Below are 19,086 nucleotides of genomic sequence, written 5' to 3'. Positions count from 1 at the left end.
ACCATTAGTTACCTAAATTAGTTACTAATTAACTTAGCTAGCAATTGTTTCTGTCTACTTTATAGAGTAGTGTGGGGGAAGATGGGACACCTTTCAACTACTACTAAATGAGACGAGAAAATAAAGAACATTTAATGAATTATAAAACTATATCCTCACAACTCCCACAGACCGTGGTTAATTGGTTAAAATACGATCGGGATATTTGGATATGAGGTGCTAAAAGTGTCCCATCTTCCCCTAGCCTACTATACATATAATATACGTAAACTGAATAATAAATAAAACATTTTTACCGCACTAACTGCTAAAAATCCGAGAAAACACTATCTAATCCAATAATTCGTCGAATAACTCATCAAAACTGTCTACAATTCGTACAAAACCATCCACCTCCAGTTTCGAGACGCTAGCCGACGGTGTCTTATAGGCCTGTTGCCATCGTCGCTTCCATAAACATTATACATAAACACACACAAGTGCATAATGTTCATGCAAATACACACGTGGCTAATATTAATATTAATTCCTGGAATTTTTAGTCATTTTTTCAGCTTCAAAACAGGGTGGGCAAACTTGAAGAATCCGCTGAAAGTATTTGTTCAATCTATGAAAACCAGGTAGTCTTCGTTTCTTGACCACAAAAATGAAATATAACCCCAATCCAAGAATTAGGTATAAAAGGCCAAATAATAAATAAATATTCGGATTAAGAACGATGGGCAGAATAACACATGCAGTTGAGAAGATACACACCACACATGGGACCAAGATTGGAACCTGTGAAGGAAAAATAGGTTTAATTCATTTGTTTCTGCCAAAATTAAATAGAGTAGAGTGGGGTAAGGTGGTTTTGTTCAATTTTCTGGCTGAATTTTGTAGTAAACAAAGAATATTTAAAGAATTATAAAACCGTATCCCCACGACTCCCACAGACCGTTGTTAATTGTTTAAAACACGGCCAAGATATTTAAATATTATGTGCTAGAGGTGTCCTATCTTACCCCACAATAATATTGTATAAAATACCAAAAGTATTGAAACTACTTAATCAAATCTGTGAAAACTGATTAAAATTAAAACCGACCGCAATTTGGATAAAATCTGATTCTATTTGAATAAGGGACAATTCCATTAAGGCAAAGTATGTTTTTATTATGCAATTGGTTTGACTTGATTTTTGTCAGTTACATTTTCGTAGCACCAGATCCTTACTCCCCCTAACATGTGTTACTTATTTATTTGGTTCGCCTAAAATCAGGTACACACAGTATAGCAACAATTGCGTCCAGCCAGTGAGACGAAATCAATAGAATACCAGTCGTTCAATCTGGTCACCCAACCAGCCAATACGTGGTGTTACGTGGCTAATATCACGTGATCGCGTGCCAAGAATGCGGCAATACACGCCGTACTCAATTAGGCGTGGGCATTCACCCACGGGTCAACAATAATTATTAGGATTGTTACAAATGTAACGTACCTTATACGGTCTATCAGCTTCCGAGTGTTTCCATCTAAGAACCAACACCGAGCAAGCAGATAATCCATAAGTCATCCAACCCCATGATACATAAGCCATCATTATGCCTTCAAGGTTTCCTACTGCTACCAATATGAGTGTAACAGTTGCTTGGTATAAGATTGCTGGGGTCAGAGTTCGGTACTTCATGTGAATCATGGAGAACAACTAAGAAAAACAAGGTACTTTTTAGCGGGTCACCTAGTTCACAAAAACTTATTCCCTGATTAGGTCTTGTCGAAAGGCAAAGACAGAAACAAGGTAAATAATCATTTAGTGACTTATTTGGTATAAAAATGGGTATAGAACTGTGGGGAAAGATGGGACACCTTTAGCACATATTATCCAAACATCCTGATCGTGTTTTAAACAATTAATAAAGGTCTATAGGAGTCGTGCGTGCAGCGTTTTATAACTCTTTGAAATATCTTTAATTACTACCAAATGGGGCGAGGAAATACAAAGAAAAGGTTTCCCATCGTTTCCCACCCTACTATATAGTGTATTTATGAAGTTTCGTCCGCCATCCGGAACGTCTTCATCAGGAAATCATTTTTTTATACCAATTGAGCCGCTAAAAGAGTTATTTGTAGCAATATGCCTGGGAGCAAAAATAAAAGAATTAAAAGATTAGAAAATATTAACGGATGGATTACCAAAGTGCGGAAGAATTTAAAATGTGTTTGTAATCTAATGTACTTTTGCTTTAAAAATTTAAAACGTTTCCAATTTCTTTCCGAAAAATATCCTTAGTGACTTTATATACAGTAGGATGGGGGAAGATGGGACGCATTTTAACTCCATTTTCTCGACCCATATAGTAGTAAACAAAGAACATTCAAAGAAATATGAAACTATGTCCCCATGAGTCTCATAGACCGTTGTTAGTTGTTTGAAACACGATCAGGATAGCTGGATATTATGTGCTAAAGGTGTCCCATCTTCCCCCAGCCTACTATATATAGGTAACGGTCTAAATCCCAGCTCCCATGGCTCCGATGGCGTAATAGTAATATAGAACAATTATGCTCGGACACTAACCTTCGGTAAATGCCCCATTCTTGCAGCTGCAAACAAAACTCTAGCGTTTGCAAAGTAAGATCCATTCAACGAGCCCAATATAGAGATACACACAACAGAAGGTATGAACCATTCACACGACCCGAAAACTTTCTCGCCAAAAGTTGCGGCGACGGCAAGAGAAGAAGTTATTTCTTCCACCGTGAGTACTGGGGTAAAAACATTTGGTTAACTTTTTAAAATAAAATAAGTCAAAAAATAGGAAAATATGTTTACTCAATTTTTTTTACAAAGGAAACCTAATGTAATCAAAACACTTTTAAATAAAAAATAGAATAGTCAAAAAATCTTTATAAAGAAAAACAAATTGTTTCAAACAATTGTATATACAAAAAACGAAAATATTTTACATAAAAAATGTCAACATTTTTTCACCTGAAAAGTAAGCAACATTTACAAAACAATATCCACATGTTATAAGCGGCATTGCAATGTATATGGAACGAGTTAAAGTCTTTATCGGATCTTTTATCTCTTCTACTACAGCATTTAGTGACTGCCATCCAGTGTATGCGTATGTACAATAGTACACTGCCGAAAAAATGCCAAGAAAACTGACGTTTTGCATCTGCTCCGTGTTGAACGCGTTGGAGAAGTTTTCCATTGAAGGGGAGTCCCCTTGGGCGAGATGTTTCAGGCCAAATATAGCTAAGATAGCAAGAATTGAAAACTTCATAGCGCTCATTGCAACTTCCAGAATCAGGGATTGTCACACGCTACGCATTTGTATTGCTACAAGCAACAGAAACACGAGAACTGGTATAATTTTAACGGCAGGGCTATGGTTCTCCAAACAGATACCAAAACTCCGCAGAAGTGAAGCAAAATATTCCCCAAACACGAGAATCTTAGCAGCGTTGCTAGCGCACCTAGCGGCAGTAGCGGCGACCCATTGATAACCAAATGCCACAGTTGGCCCGTAAGCCGCATTGAAATAAGCGAAGTCGAGCCCACTCTCCTTTATAAGACCACCTAGTTCGCAATAACACAAAGCAGACATCGTGCACATGATACCGGTGGTAAACCAAACCAGCAACGCGAGGCCAATGCTACCGTTAGTTGCTACAAGTGTCTTGCTTGGAGAAAAGTAAATTCCAAACCCTACACAGATTCCTATTATAAGCGACACCCCACGCAGTAACCCCACTTCTTTCTTCAATACAAAACCATATTCGCTTTTTGAAACCATTTCAGGATTTTTAAACACAATTAACCGTTTAGTAGCAACTGTTAATTATATAATCCTGTGGGGTAAGACAGGACACATTTAACACATAATTTCCAAACATCCTGATCGTGTTTTGAACAATTAACAACTTTCTATGGGAATCGTGAGGGTACGGTTTTATAATTCTTTAAATGTTTTTTGTTTACCACCAAATGGGACGAGAAAATAGAATGAAAAGTGGTTCATTCCACCACCCACCAAACAAAGAACATTCGAAGAATTAAGAAAACGTATTCTCACGACTCCCATAGAAAGTTGTTAATTTTTAAAACCCGATCAGGATATTTGGATATTATTTACTGAAGAATTAACGTTTTACCCCACAACACCATACAAATAGGCCATGTTAAATACAATGTAAAACTTTGAAAATAAATAACAAACATTATTTAAAAACCTCAGGAGTTCAAAAAATCAAAATTGTAAACAAGACATGACTTTTTACGCAAAATTGTTCAGCAGTAACGCGCTAACTTTATAAATGTAATAAACTTCGCGAATCTGACCCTGATCTGGTGCTCATAGTGTTGAACAATTCTTGTGTAAAGAAATACAGTAAGGATCTGGTGCTACGAAAACGTAACAGACAAAACCAAGTCCAATCAATTCCATAATGCAATTTGTTGGACTCTTTTTTATCTGTTACGTTTTTGTAGCACAAGATTTTCGCTTTGTAATTCTTTATTTAAAACAATAAACGCTGACACACATAAGCCTAATAGCTTAATCAAGACATAATCTAATCATTAAGGTTATATTCGCGGTTTAAATCCCAAGACCCAAGATGCTTATAGTATCAGGACCTCACCCATATATAGAACATGCGGTTTCAGTACGCCAGGGATCGGGTGTTTGGACCAGAGTTGGTGCATTTAATAAACGCAGCAGTCATACAATATCTGCATATAGGTATAAATGCATCATTCTGGGGTATTAGGCCAACTTTGGTCCAAATTCTAGGTCGCGTTGCATGCCTCGCTGAAGAACCTTACGCATATAGAATATAGGATGTATCAAAGAAATGACTGAATGTAACTTATTTATCCTCATATGGCGTGGCAACAACGGTCATTACAACATGAGTGTTATGTACAATCGTGGACGCATTTTTAGAGTAGTCATTTCTTTGTTTGTTCTTTTAAACGTTTTTTTTTACAAGACAGCGAAGCTCACTTTAGTGTAAAGGGATAAACAAATAAATATCGACACCCATGCTTAAATATACTTTGTTTATTCTTTTTAGGAGCAAATTTGCATACAATACATTTATAAATGCAGAATCAATTAACGATATTAACGTAATTAGTGTGTGCTAATTAATACCAATACATCCCAAATTTCACAAATTTAAATATTATATTAATATACCTGTACCATTATGAGCAAATAACAGCGTGATAGTTACGTCATAAATAATGCATACGTCAATTTCATGCCACCTTTACCTGCTGTACAAGACATTCAAGCTAGCTAGCTGTTTTAAAGTAGGCTCTATTTTGGCTGTTTTATATCAAAATGATGATAATTTTCCGTTCGCGTTGATATATACAGATTAATGTTGAACTTTCGAAGGTATTTCACCACAGAGTAAGTCTACTTAGAAAATTTTCTAGACAAACGTATTTATTTTTGTTCTTGTAAAACAATTTTTATTCAAAATTTAGATTAGGTACGTATTTTTATATAATATAACATATTTACTTAAATTAAAATAAACGGTTATTTTATTTAATAAATTCGTCTTTTTAGTAACAATTTAAAAAAAACACAGTAAAATTATTAAGATTTTATATTTTTCACGATTTCCCCTTAAAATTAACAATTTTTTAAAAACTTTTGTTCTATTGATCTATAAATATTACAGACACTGAATTTGTGTTTACAAGTGTCTAAATATTGTGATTTAACATTTTTGTAAAAAATAAATAGAAAAAAAATGTTTTTTGTCAGAATTATTACACAAAAGTGTATTTTTATATCCGTATATATACAAAAATGATACAATATTATAAATGCCAAACAAAATTATTGAAAAACGGCCACAAATTTAGACGAATATTCATCATTTCTATTCTACGCAAAAACACTAAAGTTTTGTTGTTTATTTTACCAATATCGTTTATTAACACAACTTTTGGTATATAGATATATAGACAAATCTTTTATATTTTCTATTGCGCAACAAATCATGGCATAAAAAAGAAGCTTTGGCAAGATAAATGTGTAAAATCTCGCTGATCACTCACCGGTAACCGAATAACTAATATTCTTTTGTGTGTTTTCTTAGGACTACGCAACAAATTATTAAAAAAGTTTTTTAAATTGTGCCATAAAAAGCGCTAAGATGTAAAACTATTTTCTAAGGACATCAACATATTTTGTTCCTCAATGAAGTTTCCATTGATTGAAACACCGGAAATGAACGACTCAAATGTTCGGTCTAACTCAGGGACCCCAACCAGGTTAGTGCTGGGACCCAAACAATATAACACGTTACGGCTATAATGTCTAACACTGGTACTAGTAGTACATATTGTAAATGATTGTCGTTGAGACAAAAAACCACATACTTGTTTGTCTTATCTTAGCAATTAGCAACGATCTTTTAGAGTCGTGAGGGTATACGGTTATATAATTATTGCATAGTAAAGGTGAAAGAAAGTGGGACACATTTTCATTTTATTTTCTCGTTCCCATTTAGTAGTAAACAAAAAATCAAAGATTCATAAAACCGTATCCTCGCGACTTTCCATAGACCGTTGTTAAGTGTTTAAAACAAGATCAGGATACTTGGATATTGTGCTAAAGGTGTCCCGCTTTCCCCCAACCTACTATTAGTAGTGTTGAGTAAAATAAATACCGTTAGTGGAAAAACCTCATATTTCCTAATCAAATTTTAACAATTAACAACGATCTTTTAAAGTAGTGAGGATACGGTTATACATTTCTGTAAATATTATTTGTTTACTATCAACTAGGATAGGAAAAGAGATTGAAAGCGTGTACCATCTTACCCCGGCCTACTTTACTTATTTATCCTTCGATTTGGTGATAAACTATTTGATATTAACAAAATATTTACAAATTATTTAACCATATTTTCACAACTTAAAAAATCTTTCGTTAGTTGTTAAAAACGGGATTTAGAAATAGACTCAAGCGGAACACCATAGGCACTTTTTGTGGTTCATACAAATCGGTTACGACTATGTAGTTATTCGTATTTAATGAATGGAATGTAACAGTTATTTATCCTCTCGTGGCGGGTTGACGACAGTTCTCATAAGGTGGAGCCGCTATGAACAAAAAGGTAGCAGGGTCAAGTCTCGAGCCTATATTCTTTAGAATTTAGAAAGAGGGGTTGTACCGGGGTGTATTACTAGAATAAAATTTAACTAAAAATACAACTACAGCACTTTTATATCAACTTTTAGAAATGGTCGCCAGTCGTCACTAGGTGGGGCAAATGGGCGACGAGGCAAAGGGGAGTCGATTGCTCAAGCGGTAGCTGCTATGACGTCATCAAGCGAGAAACTTGATTCACCAAATCGTTACGCAACAATGAGGAAAGTCGCAGAAGAACAAAGAAGGAGAGTTCGTGAAAACAGGTCAGAGGTCAAATATGACGTGTATGTGGCGTAGACGAAACCATGACGTATGCGTAACGTAAACCAAGCTATATGACGTATGCGTAACGTAGACCAAACCATGACGTATGCGTGACGCGATAACAGAGACCTAAAACTCGTATTGTTGAAATAATGGAAAATATTTAACACCGCTAGAGAGCGCCAAATAGAGGAGGATCGGCTCGCGATCGCAACCAGGAGACAAGAGGAACAAAAAGCTCAGATAAGATCAGTGTTGGATGGTTTGCTTGTCGATGTGAGAAAAGATATTTTACTTTTGCTGCAAGAGAGGATCAACTCCGAGAGAAAGGATATTAAAGGTAGGGCGGGTATACTTGCTTTATTAAAGTGTATTATATTTATTTGTTTAAAAAAAACAGTATATAGTAGGTTTGAGAAGATAGGACACCTTTTTATTCTAATTTCTCGTCCCACTTGGTAGTAAACAAAGAACATTAAAAGAATTATAAAACTGTATCCTCACGACTCCTATAGGCTGTTGTTAATTGTTTAAAACACGATCAGGATGTTTGGATAATATATGTTAAAGGTGTCCTGTCTTCCCCCAACCTACTGTATATTAAATTAAACCTTATTTGATACAGAAAACGTCATTTAAAAAGCATTGACAAATTAAACAAAAACAATAAACAAAAAGTTACCCACAACTATGTGGTGCCTTGTTAACTGGTACAAATTGTATGAAACAGAACACTTGTGTTATAACGGCTGATGTTGTCCCGCCATTCAAGGATAAATTAGCTAAATTCATTTTTTCCTAAAATTTTTTGGACCACTGTATAATTGTATTGCCCAAGAACACACACACCTACAGCGGTATAGCAGCGAAAAGCCTCTAACCCGTAACGTTTTGACAGAAGCAGGCTAACTACTCTTTTTTGTTTTTTGGTTTAAATTATTTGTGGATTTTAACTTTCGTAGCTGAGATGAAGAGCGACCTCCAGCGGGCGGAAACTGGACTAGTTGAAGAAGTGGAGAAGAGAGTTACTAACGGGGAACCTTTCGATGTAAGGGTGGCTCGGGTTCAGAAAGAATTTGAAGCCAGTTTTAATAAAATTCTCAACACCGAGTTAAGCAGGGTGGGTAGTGAGTGAATGAATGTAAAGTTTAATGGGTTCGAGGCTCGGCGCTGCTACCATTGTGAACATGTGTGTCCCTGAACAAGACGCTTTACAAATTAAACATTTTGCTTTGGCAACGGACAAATGACGTCAAGTATTACGTAGGTAGTGACGTCAAGACGATATGACGAGGTTTTTAAAACGTTAATATGAAAACACTTTTTACGTAAAGTAGAACATAAACTATAAATTATGACATGACAGATACGGTTTTTGACGTCACAATGTTATATCACATACGTATAAACGACAAAACCACCTTTGTGAGTCACAGATAGCATTATTACGATTTGAAATTCAAATCTTTGAGATTAATATTTAATTCTGGAATATCGTATGTGTGTGGTCGATTGAATAATTCATGCTCCCCTATTCCCCACGTTTCAATCGTTGTGAAGATCTAGCACCTATCCGATTTAAGCCAGTGGGTTACCAAACGTCGTTAAAACTGTGCTGGTATTCGATTTATTCGTGTATATGTCACTTCGGATCTTCTAAAACCTACCTCCTATCTGTTTTAAACAAGTGTAAATAGATCCGAGTTACCATGGTGATTAATTGCGGAGAAACACGCAGCGGATGAATATTTAATGCGTGAACGTAAACGGGGATTCCCAAATGCGTGGGCGATATCATTTGTTTTCCGTTTGCAAGGATGACGTCACGTTTATTACGTCATGCGAATTACGTCACAAATAAGAAACAATTTAAAGAAAGACGGTCTTCCCCAGCCCACTATACTACATCCGTTACAGAAATATAAACTATTTGGAGTCAAATACAAATAAAGTGCTGAAATTAAATCGTGGTTGCTAAACCAAAACACGTAAACCTACTACTTACTGTTTCTGTAACCCTTATCACTGCATAGGCGGGTATAGTTTAACTGTTCTTTATTTAAAGTAAGTTATCATCACATAAAGGTGGTGTACATTCGTATATAGTAGGTTGGGGGGAGATGGGACACCTTTTTTATTCTATTTTCTCTTCCAGTTTGGTAGTAAACAAAGAACATTTAAAGAGTTATAAAACCGTATCCTCACGACTCCCATAGGCCGTTGTTAATCGTTTAAAACACGATCAGAATATTTGGACATTATGTTCTAAAAGTGTCCCATCTTCCCCACTCTACTATAATGCCCACGGCGACTTGCTATCAACCAACACTGAATATAAACATCATAATGTATGTAAACATTATATGTATATACAGTTACAAGCCACACTTGTTTATATACCAGGCATCATATAACATATATAAATATCATTTTACCGGATGATCGCATATTAAAATTCGAAATGAAAATTTTAGCCGACTAAACCTTTTAAACTAACATTGTGGGCGTATGTGTCCTTGGGCAATACACTTAACAGCAATTGCTCCAACCCAGTGGTCACTAATAGGTTGTCCAAATTATCAGCCATACCTAAAAATATCCTAAAAAAATCACCCACAAAGTAACATACTTGGTAACTCGTCAGCTGACACGAGGTGTTTAAACTTCCGTGTTATAACGACTGTCGTTTTCCGGCCACGCGTCTGATATTTTTGTCTGATACAATAAACCCAGACCAGCAAGCAATCCTTTACGTTAGAACTACAAGCTGTAGACAGCAACACACATAAAGCTATCAGCGTGCGGGTTTTGTGCAAAAAGCGGGAACGCTTGTAAGTTGTGAAACACGAATGCCTGAAGTAATTATGACGTCATATATGCGATAACGTGAAGAATCCGTGACGTCATAAGCTTTGCGATCTTACGCGACGTAAAGGTTATTATGTCATAATGTAGTTTTCTGATACTTCAGCAACACCGCTTTTTAGCTAATGCTCTTTTCCACTCTATATGTTCGTATAGGACAGTACGGTTTAACCAAAGTTAGTATGGAGAGTTTAACGACTGTTGTTTTGCTGTTGATTCTCTTCATTGTTTTAATAGCATGATTTTCGCACTAACGTTTTCGAAGAGATGTATAAAATATATATTATGCGTGTTGTGGAACTTTGCTTTGGCTGAGCATAGGTCAAAGTTTTTATACGTTGTCACTATTATGACGTCACTAACCTGCTACGTTTTAGGTCCAGAGAGAGATTCTGTCGGACATCGACGGAAAAATTGATTCCGAAAAACGAAAATGGGAAGAAAGTTTTAAACGCGAGGCAGACAGACGCATAAGGGCCGCGGAAGACGCGATCAGAACCGATTTCCGCGTCGGTCTCGAAGACTCTCAGAAACAATGTGGAGATATTTTGTCCAGCATGCAGGAGCGAACGGGGAGCCTTGAACAGAAACTAGTGGCCAAGATGGCGGCCGTTGAAGCGGTCGCTTCGGCAAAAATTGCGGAATCGGAGCGGACGACTCGGCAAATGATCGGACAGAAAATGGACGAAAGAGACTCGAATTTAAAACAGGAGTTTAAAGAAGAATCCGAGGTTTTGAGGCAAGATATTTCTCAAATGAAAGTGGAAGTGACGACACTACAATCGAAGTGTTGCGTCATACTGTAACTATGACGGCACAATAAACTTCTGGTTTATTGCTTGAATATTTTCGCTGTTTACCAGCAGTTGATTATTTGATCATAAAATAAACAATTGACGCATTCAATGACGTCACACAAGATATTTTACGTCGCTGTTTTCTGACGCTTTTTTTATTGTTTTAATTCAAATGCTTCGCTATTGTGATTGTGACGCGCAATTACGTTGATATGAACCACGGAAATGCATAAATTACAAAATTTAAAGAAACATCGATTATTTGTCGATTATTCTTCAAACAAACAACACGATGGTTGAAGGTAAGAATTAATATATTAATATATCCTATGAATATAGTAGTAGGGTGGGAGAAGATGGGACACCTCTAGAACATAATATCTAAATATACCGATCGTGTTTTAAACAATTAACAACGGTCTATAGGAAGTCGTGAGGAAACGGTTTTATAATTTCTTGAAAATTCCTTGTTTACTACCAAATGCGACGAGAATAGAATAAAAAGGTGTCCCATGTTCCCCATCCTACTACATAGATATTTAATAGTTAAATGGATTAGTATAATGTACAAGTTAGTAGTATTCTGCCGTAATTATTCTAGGAGTTATAACATAACTTTTTGGGTGGTTGTTTTCATGGATTTTTTATTTTTTTTTACGTATGGCTTACAATCTGGACAACCCATTAGTGACCACTGGGTTGGAGCAATTAGCGTTAAGTTACCCTGCCCAAGGACACATACGCCCACAATGGTAGCAGCACTGAGCCGTGAACCCTAATCCCCTGACTCTTTCGTAATTTAAGGGTTGCCTTTTAAAATAACGTCGTGCGACGAACCGAAAAGCTACGTCAGCAAAGACCAAGATGGTGACGTCATCTACATAAACCGAAATTGGATGCGTATGCTGCCATCTGGCGGAGAGAATTTTCTAATGATCCCAGCTTTAAATGGAGAAGTGAACGCTGTTTCGTTCCAAAACCAAAGCGATACGAATTTATTCTTACGTCACAAGGGGTTTAAAATTTTGTTGGAAAAATTTGCGGACGAGAATGGGTTTAAAGATGACGTGTCGTTTTATCCACGTCATAGTACCTATTGTGAGGTAAGATGTAGCGGGGCACAACAGTGGTTATAATACGAAAGTTCTGTTTCATACACCCTGTGCCAGCTTACAAGTCACCACGTGTGTAATTCTGCAAGTGATTATATTGAAGGCTATTTTTATCTGGCTGACAAGTTTAGACAACCCATTAGGGATCACTGGATTAGAGCAATTACAGTGAAGTGTTGTGCCCTAGGATACATATTAACAATAGGGGCAGCATCGAGCCTCGAACCCGTAACACCTGCTGACTAGAGCCAAGAGGTAGTCACACTAACCAATTTGGTAGTATAGTTTTAACCAACGTCAACGTAATCTGAATGATGATGTAATTTAAACGAAGGAACACAAACACTAACCATTATGACGTAATAATGCATTCTATTACAGACAGGAGTGATGTACGAATGTTGCAACATACCAAACTATTACGTCACAATTGGTAGATTCGGTTTAATAATCGCTAATTTTGAAAACACGACGGAAGAAGTTGTTACTTTTCAACTAGAACTACAAAAGAATGAATAATTGTAAAAAACAATTAAAATAGTTTTTCAATATTTACAGTTCAATCCTAATATAAACAACTACTTAACAAAATTAACATTTTTTTTAATTATGTAAAAAAATCTAGTCGCTTGGTGGCAGTATGGCGCAGCAACAGCAGCGTCTCGCTCATGTGTAATAAAACCTATTTATTATTATTTATAAAGTTTTAATAAACTGTTTATTGCTTTGTATTAGATTTGTTCATAGACTGTCGTGTGCACATAATTACCATGTTAATATTCGATCGCAATTTATAAACATATTTGCACCTCAATCAGAGTTTCTCAAACTTTTATGATTCGTCTCCTTTCATAGACACCAACACCAGTCGCCCAAACTTCAACGATAATATATAGTAGGGTAGGGGAAGATGGGACACCTGTTTATTGTATTTTCTCGTCTAATTTGGTAGTAAATAAAGAAAATTCAAAGATTTATAGAACTATATCCTCACGACTCCCGTAAACCGTTGTTAATTGTTTAAAACACGATCAGGATATTTAAATATTACGTGCTAAAGGTGTCCCATCTTCACCCACCCCACTATATATTCTAAATTTAGTTGAACGCATTCATACAAATGTTATTTCGCAACATTTAAATAATAAAAAAAGTTAATGAAACACAGGTCCACACACCCACGCGCTCGTTCCCCAAAGTTTTATAGAGTTACTGTAACTATGACGTCACAAACGTCGTTAAAATGTTGCTACAACACAATTTACATTGTTACGTATATAAACCTGGTCATTGTGCCATTGTTTGCGAACAAAGCAAATTATCATTAACTTGTTTCGATTGTGCGTCATAATTACTTTGGAGAAGCGACGTTTGTTGACGATCGTTACGTGTGACGTAATAATGAACATAATGCGTAAAACGTCACGTGTAATGATCGACGTAAAATGAATCACGCTTACGACGTCACAACGCAACTTTACGTAAAAATAGTTTCTACTTTTACAATCTGCAGAAATGACAACATTTCTATGTTAAAGCATTCCACAAATATTGTTACAACTAATCGCGTAACACCGCGGTTAATATGACGTCATACAACTCGCGATTATCACCTAAGTATGCGAGGATTGTTACGTCACAGGGGGGGTCTCCACTAACGACGAAAACTTGCGAAAAATGTCGTGTTTTCGCGCGGAGTCCGAATTCTTGATATTTTTGACACAACCGCCTGACTCACGGAGATTAGAACACACAAACATGAAAGTGATGAATTAGTTGTGTAACACCTACGTAGAATCTTGAGATACAGGATTGTGTGACTTATACCTTATGCTCGCTGTCAAACAATTGAAGAATCTATAATTATGGATATACCCGACGTACAAACTTATAAATAGCACATTATATACAAGTATGTTGTATATTGAACTAGTTGCGTAAAACCCAACAGGTGGAATCTGAAAATACAGGTTTAAGTAACCGTATACCTTATGCTCGCTGTCTAAACGTCCAAATAGTTTATAATTGCGGGCCTATCTTTAAATAGCTCATCATGCACAAAATACTATATATTGCATCGGGTGTGTAAAAAGTGCACGTGGTATCTTGAGAAACAGGGTTGAGAGTCTAATATATAGTAGGGTGGGGTAAGATGGGACATCCTCTAGTAGGGTGGGGTAAGATGGGACAGTCTAACACGTAATACTCAAATATACCGATCGTGTTTGAAAACAATTAACAACAGTCCATGAGGATACGGTTTTATAATTCTTTGAGTCGTGAGGATACGGTTTTATAATTCTTTGAATGTTCTTTGTTAACTACTAAATAAGACGAGATAATAGAATGAAAAAGTGTCCCATCTTCCCTCACCCCACTAATTATGCTCGCTGTCTAAACATTTAAAAGCATCGTAAGGATATCTAGGATTGTAGGAATATCTATACCACTTTATATACAAAATACTGTAGATGTATTTGTATTACATTCTATTCATTGTCTTAAAAAAAAGACTGTGCAACTAGTAACTAATGCCCGCTGTAAAAATATTTATAAAATGTATATGTGTATACAGGCTACAGGCATATCCATAAATAGCCGGTATTATATATACCAGTATATTTGAGGACTAGAATATGCTGGTTACGTGGGATGTGGGTTAGTATCTTGAAGAACAGGTTATATTAAAATCGTGCGTGTTAAATGCAATGCACCTTATGCTCGCTGTCAAACGTCTGAGTAATTACGTGCTAAAGCCTGGGGGTTTGATGCGGAATTTTTATACTTTTACCTCGAAAATTTGAAATCAGTATATTTAGTTTGGTATACAATTTAAAGTACTTTGAGGTAAGATAGAGTTTTTAGGTACAATTATAAATACTCTTGTATACACTATATACCAAACAGTGCTATAACTCATGGAGTAGCATACGAATTTGTAGTAGAGTGGGGGAAATGGGACACCTTTAGTTCAAATATCCTGACCGTGTTTTAAACAATTAACAACGGTCTATGGGAGCTTTGAGGATAAAGTTTTATAATTCTTTGAATTTTCTTTGTTTACTACCAAATGAGACTAGAAAATAGAATGAAAAGGTGTCCCATCTTCTCCTACACTGCTATATCACAAGTCTCCATATAACATTCCTGTTATGTAAGTTATGTCATTATCAGTAATTCGAGTAAGCGTTAACGCCATGTGAGGTAAAGATAATGAATTCCGAATTCCAATTCTACGAGATAAACGCTTTGTGTCATGATTATGACGTAATAATATCCTTTCTCTTTCATAATTAGACTCCATTTAACTAAACTGGACGTCACAGAAGAATATGATGATTAATGATGACGAACAATAGCGATTGTTTCGCCTCAGTTACCGAACATGTGATTTTGCACACGGCACTAAAACAGGAGAAAATCTTGAGTTTGTAATAATGGCGTAATTCATAAATTGTACACAACCGAAACTATCTAGAATTCAGAGAAATTGTTATTTTTCAACGAACTCGAATCCCCTGGAGCGTTCACGCCCTCGCAATACTCAATTTTATCTGTATGACGTCATTCCTATCGCGTGATGACGTAATCCAACGTCACCTTTACGTAATAGAACGTCTGGTCGGCGTCAACTTTGTATAAGAGCTGACAGAGGAATTTTCAAAACAAACCTTTTATCTTAAAGTTAAACTATAGGGACATAACATCTAAAACTGAAGTTGAAGCAATGAAACAACTCTGGTCTAAATTCCAGATCCCATAGCGTGGCTCACTTTAGTACAGGACCTCACACATATGGAATAGAATGTCTGGGGCATTTGTTCGTTTTTGAGATAATTTTAGCGACATTGGTGGAGACAAATGATGCTATTACCACGGTTTCTTAAAAAAAAACAGAATTTGTTGCGTTTTTTATCTATGTGCCAAGATTGTGTATAGCTTGGCCTATTGGAGATATGGTTGGGTGGGGGAAGACGGGACACCTTTAGCTCATAATATCCAAATATTCTGATCGTGTTTTAAACAATTACCAACGGTCTATGGGAGTCGTGAGGATACCGTTTTATAAGTTCTTTGTTTACTATCAAATGGTACGAGAGAACAGAATGAAAAGGTTTCACATCTTTCCCAGCACCCTAATATACCTCTTATGGAATGCCATGTGTGAAGACAAAACTATGTTAAAGCTTTTATAGGAGGTGAGCGAATCTGTTTACCGCTTTAAGTCCAACTTATAAAAATTTCTAAATAAAGTTTTTCCTTTTATAAATAATCTACAAGCTTTGTATTTTTTCATATTTTTTGCCAATATTTCAAGTATATAAACTCGTACCCAAAAAATAAATGATTTTAACCTGAAAAAACACTAGTTTTGTGACATGAAAACAATGATTGAATGCAACTTATATTTATCCTCGCATGGCGGGCAACGACAGTCGCTATACCACGGGTGTTTTGTTTCATATTCATCTCATGCCTGCTTACGTATTACCAGTTATGTAACCTGTACATTGGTGGATACAAATGATACTAATAAAACGGTTTCTCAAAGAAAAACAGAATTCGCTGCGTTTCTTATCTATGTGCCAAGATTGTGTAGCTTGGCCTATTAGAGATATAGTAGGGTGGGGTAAGATGGGGCCTTTAGCGCAGTAGCGCAGCAGATGGCGGGACAGCGACAGTCGCTATATACCACGTGTATTCTGTTTCATAAACCTCCTGTACGCTTAGGTATTACCAATTATGTTGCCTGTAAACCCCGTGGCATGGGGGGGGTATCATTGGAGGTGTAAAGGTTCAAATACACCTGTCTGTTCAAGTGGTTTATCCCAATGTCCGTTTAAATGGGGGGTATATTAACATGACCCTGTTATAATCACAAATCTCTTGAAAATACCAATATAAAATTCTAAAACCTGTCCCATTGTACCCCACCCTACCTGTCCCATTGTACCCCACCTACCATACATATGTAGCATACTACTGCGTGAATAGATGAACACACTTGGCAACTAAAACCTATATTTTTTAGACGTCTCTTTATACAACAACGTTATTTTAGTATGTCCCATCTAACCCCAACATACTAAAAAACTATATCCGAATAACTGAATGAATGTAACTTATTTACCCTCGCGTGGCGGGGAAACCACAGTGGTTACAAACAGATGTTCTGTTTCATACACCTCATAATTTTAGGAAATTTATCCCTAATGTTTACCCTCGTACCTATTTCCTGGGTTTCCGGGGTAAAGAGTCGAATTCAACTCCAAATTGCTAGCGGGGTTACTAAAGGTCGCTATTACGTACGTGTTATTGGGTTACTACGGGTCAAATATGGAAGGAATGTCACCCAGACGACCAAAGGCGCGACACCATCTGTTACAAGGTCCAGGATTGTCGAGGTTAATTGATATTTTCAGGTTTATCTTGTGATCTAAGTTTTGCGGGAAATCTTTTATGTTGAGGATGGTGATTCAAACTGCGGTTGTGTTGAATAAATATATGTTGTTTGGGAAAGACAAAGATAGGTTTCTAAATCTGCGGGTTGTGGTGTGTCGGCTCAGGTATACACAAAGACATGGTTGCCGCAAACTTTCGTTTATTGCTTAAAACTTTTTTATGTATAGTAGTGTGGGGTAATATGGGACACCTATTAATTCTAATTTCTTGACCCATTTGGTAAACAAAGAACATTCAAACATTTGTAAAAACCGTATTGGATATTGTGTGCTAACAGTGTCCCATCTTAACCCACCTTACTATATTATTTTTGGCATGTTTTTGTGTCGTAACATTTTGATCTTGCGTTATTTAAAAATTATTTAAAAATTAAAATTATATTTCACAACTAGAAACGTTGAATGTTTATTAAAAATTAAAAGTTGACATTAGTTAGTGAAAAGTATCGCGGCCCTTTCACTAAATTATGTGTACGATGGTCCAAGAACAACTATAACTGTTTCCCCACGACTGTAATAACATTTTTAATTGCGCTAAAACACGATTAGGAAGTATTCGACATTATGTGCTAACGGTACCCATTTTACCCCACAGTACTATACATGGTTATTTGTCTCTTCGAATACGACCGCGAAAATGAGACGAAAACATGGGCCATCTCACCCCACAGTACTTTATATCTTTGATCTGCTTTCGTTACTCTATTTTTTCTACAACCCAGGAACCCATGTTATAATTACGTATAGACTTTAATAATGGCCATTGTTACAACATAAACCGATTACTCCGTCATAAAACACTTGAAAAGTGCGACAAGTTAATTCATGTCCGTCACAACTACAGAAAGACACTTGAGTTTGTGACGTCACATTGGATTATTGTGAAGTGATAATGTCTGAAATCAAAACGCCTGAAAAACCGGAAACTCGAAAACTATTCGTCGCTTTTACTACATCTATATAGGTGTCTTAATGCTGCTAAGTTTTGCACACGGAAAACTTAGAAAAATGTCTATTTTACGGGGTTTAATTTGTTAACGGTAACTATATCTTACCCCACTATACATACAGACATGTATACGCACATAAAGACATCTCAAAAAAACTTTATAGTAGGGTGGGGAAAGTTGGGACGCCTTTTCATTCTGTTTTCTCGTCCTATTTAGTAATAAACAATGGAACATTCAAAGAATTATAGAACGGTATCCTCACGACTCCCATAGACCGTTGTTAATTGTTTAAAACACGATCAGGATATTTGGATATTAAGCGCTAAAGGTGTCACGTATTACCGAAAATTAGTAAAAGTAGACTATTTAGTCTAGAATAGGATTTTAAAATAAATGTGAAACACGCAACATCAAGACGCATGTATATAGGGTGGGGGAAGATGGGACATCTTTAGCAGATC

The 19,086-nt window shown here is 36.2% G+C and overlaps 3 protein-coding genes across 4 annotated transcripts; 2 read left to right on the top strand and 1 right to left on the bottom strand.

The window, feature by feature from the left end:
* Positions 1–364: 364 nt before the first annotated feature.
* Positions 365–3,868, bottom strand: LOC100177912 (b(0,+)-type amino acid transporter 1-like). The gene is made up of 4 exons (XM_002121881.5): positions 2,978–3,868; positions 2,564–2,751; positions 1,484–1,690; positions 365–780 (listed from the first exon to the last, which is right to left on the bottom strand). The coding sequence occupies exons 1-4, from the start codon at positions 3,285–3,287 to the stop codon at positions 523–525; spliced, it is 963 nt and encodes a 320-aa protein (XP_002121917.4). The 5' UTR covers positions 3,288–3,868; the 3' UTR covers positions 365–522.
* Positions 3,869–5,227: 1,359 nt separating this feature from the next.
* Positions 5,228–11,345, top strand: LOC100179575 (trichohyalin-like). Of its 2 annotated transcripts, none has more exons than XM_002127179.4 (6): positions 5,228–5,417; positions 6,195–6,292; positions 7,265–7,438; positions 7,616–7,779; positions 8,402–8,559; positions 10,682–11,345. In XM_002127179.4, the coding sequence occupies exons 2-6, from the start codon at positions 6,219–6,221 to the stop codon at positions 11,108–11,110; spliced, it is 999 nt and encodes a 332-aa protein (XP_002127215.1). In that variant the 5' UTR covers positions 5,228–5,417; positions 6,195–6,218; the 3' UTR covers positions 11,111–11,345. The 2 variants fall into 2 exon arrangements, with proteins under 2 accessions (XP_002127215.1, XP_002127235.1); XM_002127199.4 differs by having other exon boundaries at positions 8,402–8,487; positions 10,682–11,221.
* LOC100180264 lies at positions 11,334–13,151 on the top strand. The gene is made up of 3 exons (XM_002127245.3): positions 11,334–11,403; positions 11,906–12,204; positions 12,595–13,151. Exons 1-3 carry the CDS (start codon positions 11,394–11,396, stop codon positions 12,730–12,732), a joined length of 447 nt encoding a protein of 148 aa, XP_002127281.1. The 5' UTR covers positions 11,334–11,393; the 3' UTR covers positions 12,733–13,151.
* Positions 13,152–19,086: the final 5,935 nt, after the last annotated feature.

The sequence above is a fragment of the Ciona intestinalis genome, unplaced genomic scaffold (assembly GCF_000224145.3).
Source record: "Ciona intestinalis unplaced genomic scaffold, KH HT001056.1, whole genome shotgun sequence".
NCBI classification, from domain to species: Eukaryota; Metazoa; Chordata; class Ascidiacea; order Phlebobranchia; family Cionidae; genus Ciona; species Ciona intestinalis.
This window is presented reverse-complemented; position numbering and strand designations above follow the sequence as displayed.

What these genes read in the sequence shown, in the direction of transcription:
- LOC100179575 (XM_002127179.4), top strand. Translation starts at nt 6,219, where the DNA reads ATGAAGTTTCCATTGATTGAAACACCGGAAATGAACGACTCAAATGTT. An exon ending in AGGAGAGTTCGTGAAAACAG is followed by an intron (nt 7,439 to 7,615) that starts GTCAGAGGTCAA and finishes TAACACCGCTAG; the next exon opens with AGAGCGCCAAATAGAGGAGG. An exon ending in TCAACACCGAGTTAAGCAGG is followed by an intron (nt 8,560 to 10,681) that starts GTGGGTAGTGAG and finishes GCTACGTTTTAG; the next exon opens with GTCCAGAGAGAGATTCTGTC.
- LOC100180264 (XM_002127245.3), top strand. An exon ending in GTCATAGTACCTATTGTGAG is followed by an intron (nt 12,205 to 12,594) that starts GTAAGATGTAGC and finishes ATTCTATTACAG; the next exon opens with ACAGGAGTGATGTACGAATG.
- LOC100177912 (XM_002121881.5), bottom strand. Translation starts at nt 3,287, where the DNA reads ATGAGCGCTATGAAGTTTTCAATTCTTGCTATCTTAGCTATATTTGGC. An exon ending in AAATGTTGCTTACTTTTCAG is followed by an intron (nt 2,752 to 2,977) that starts GTGAAAAAATGT and finishes TTTTTACCCCAG; the next exon opens with TACTCACGGTGGAAGAAATA. An exon ending in GAATGGGGCATTTACCGAAG is followed by an intron (nt 1,691 to 2,563) that starts GTTAGTGTCCGA and finishes TGTTTTTCTTAG; the next exon opens with TTGTTCTCCATGATTCACAT.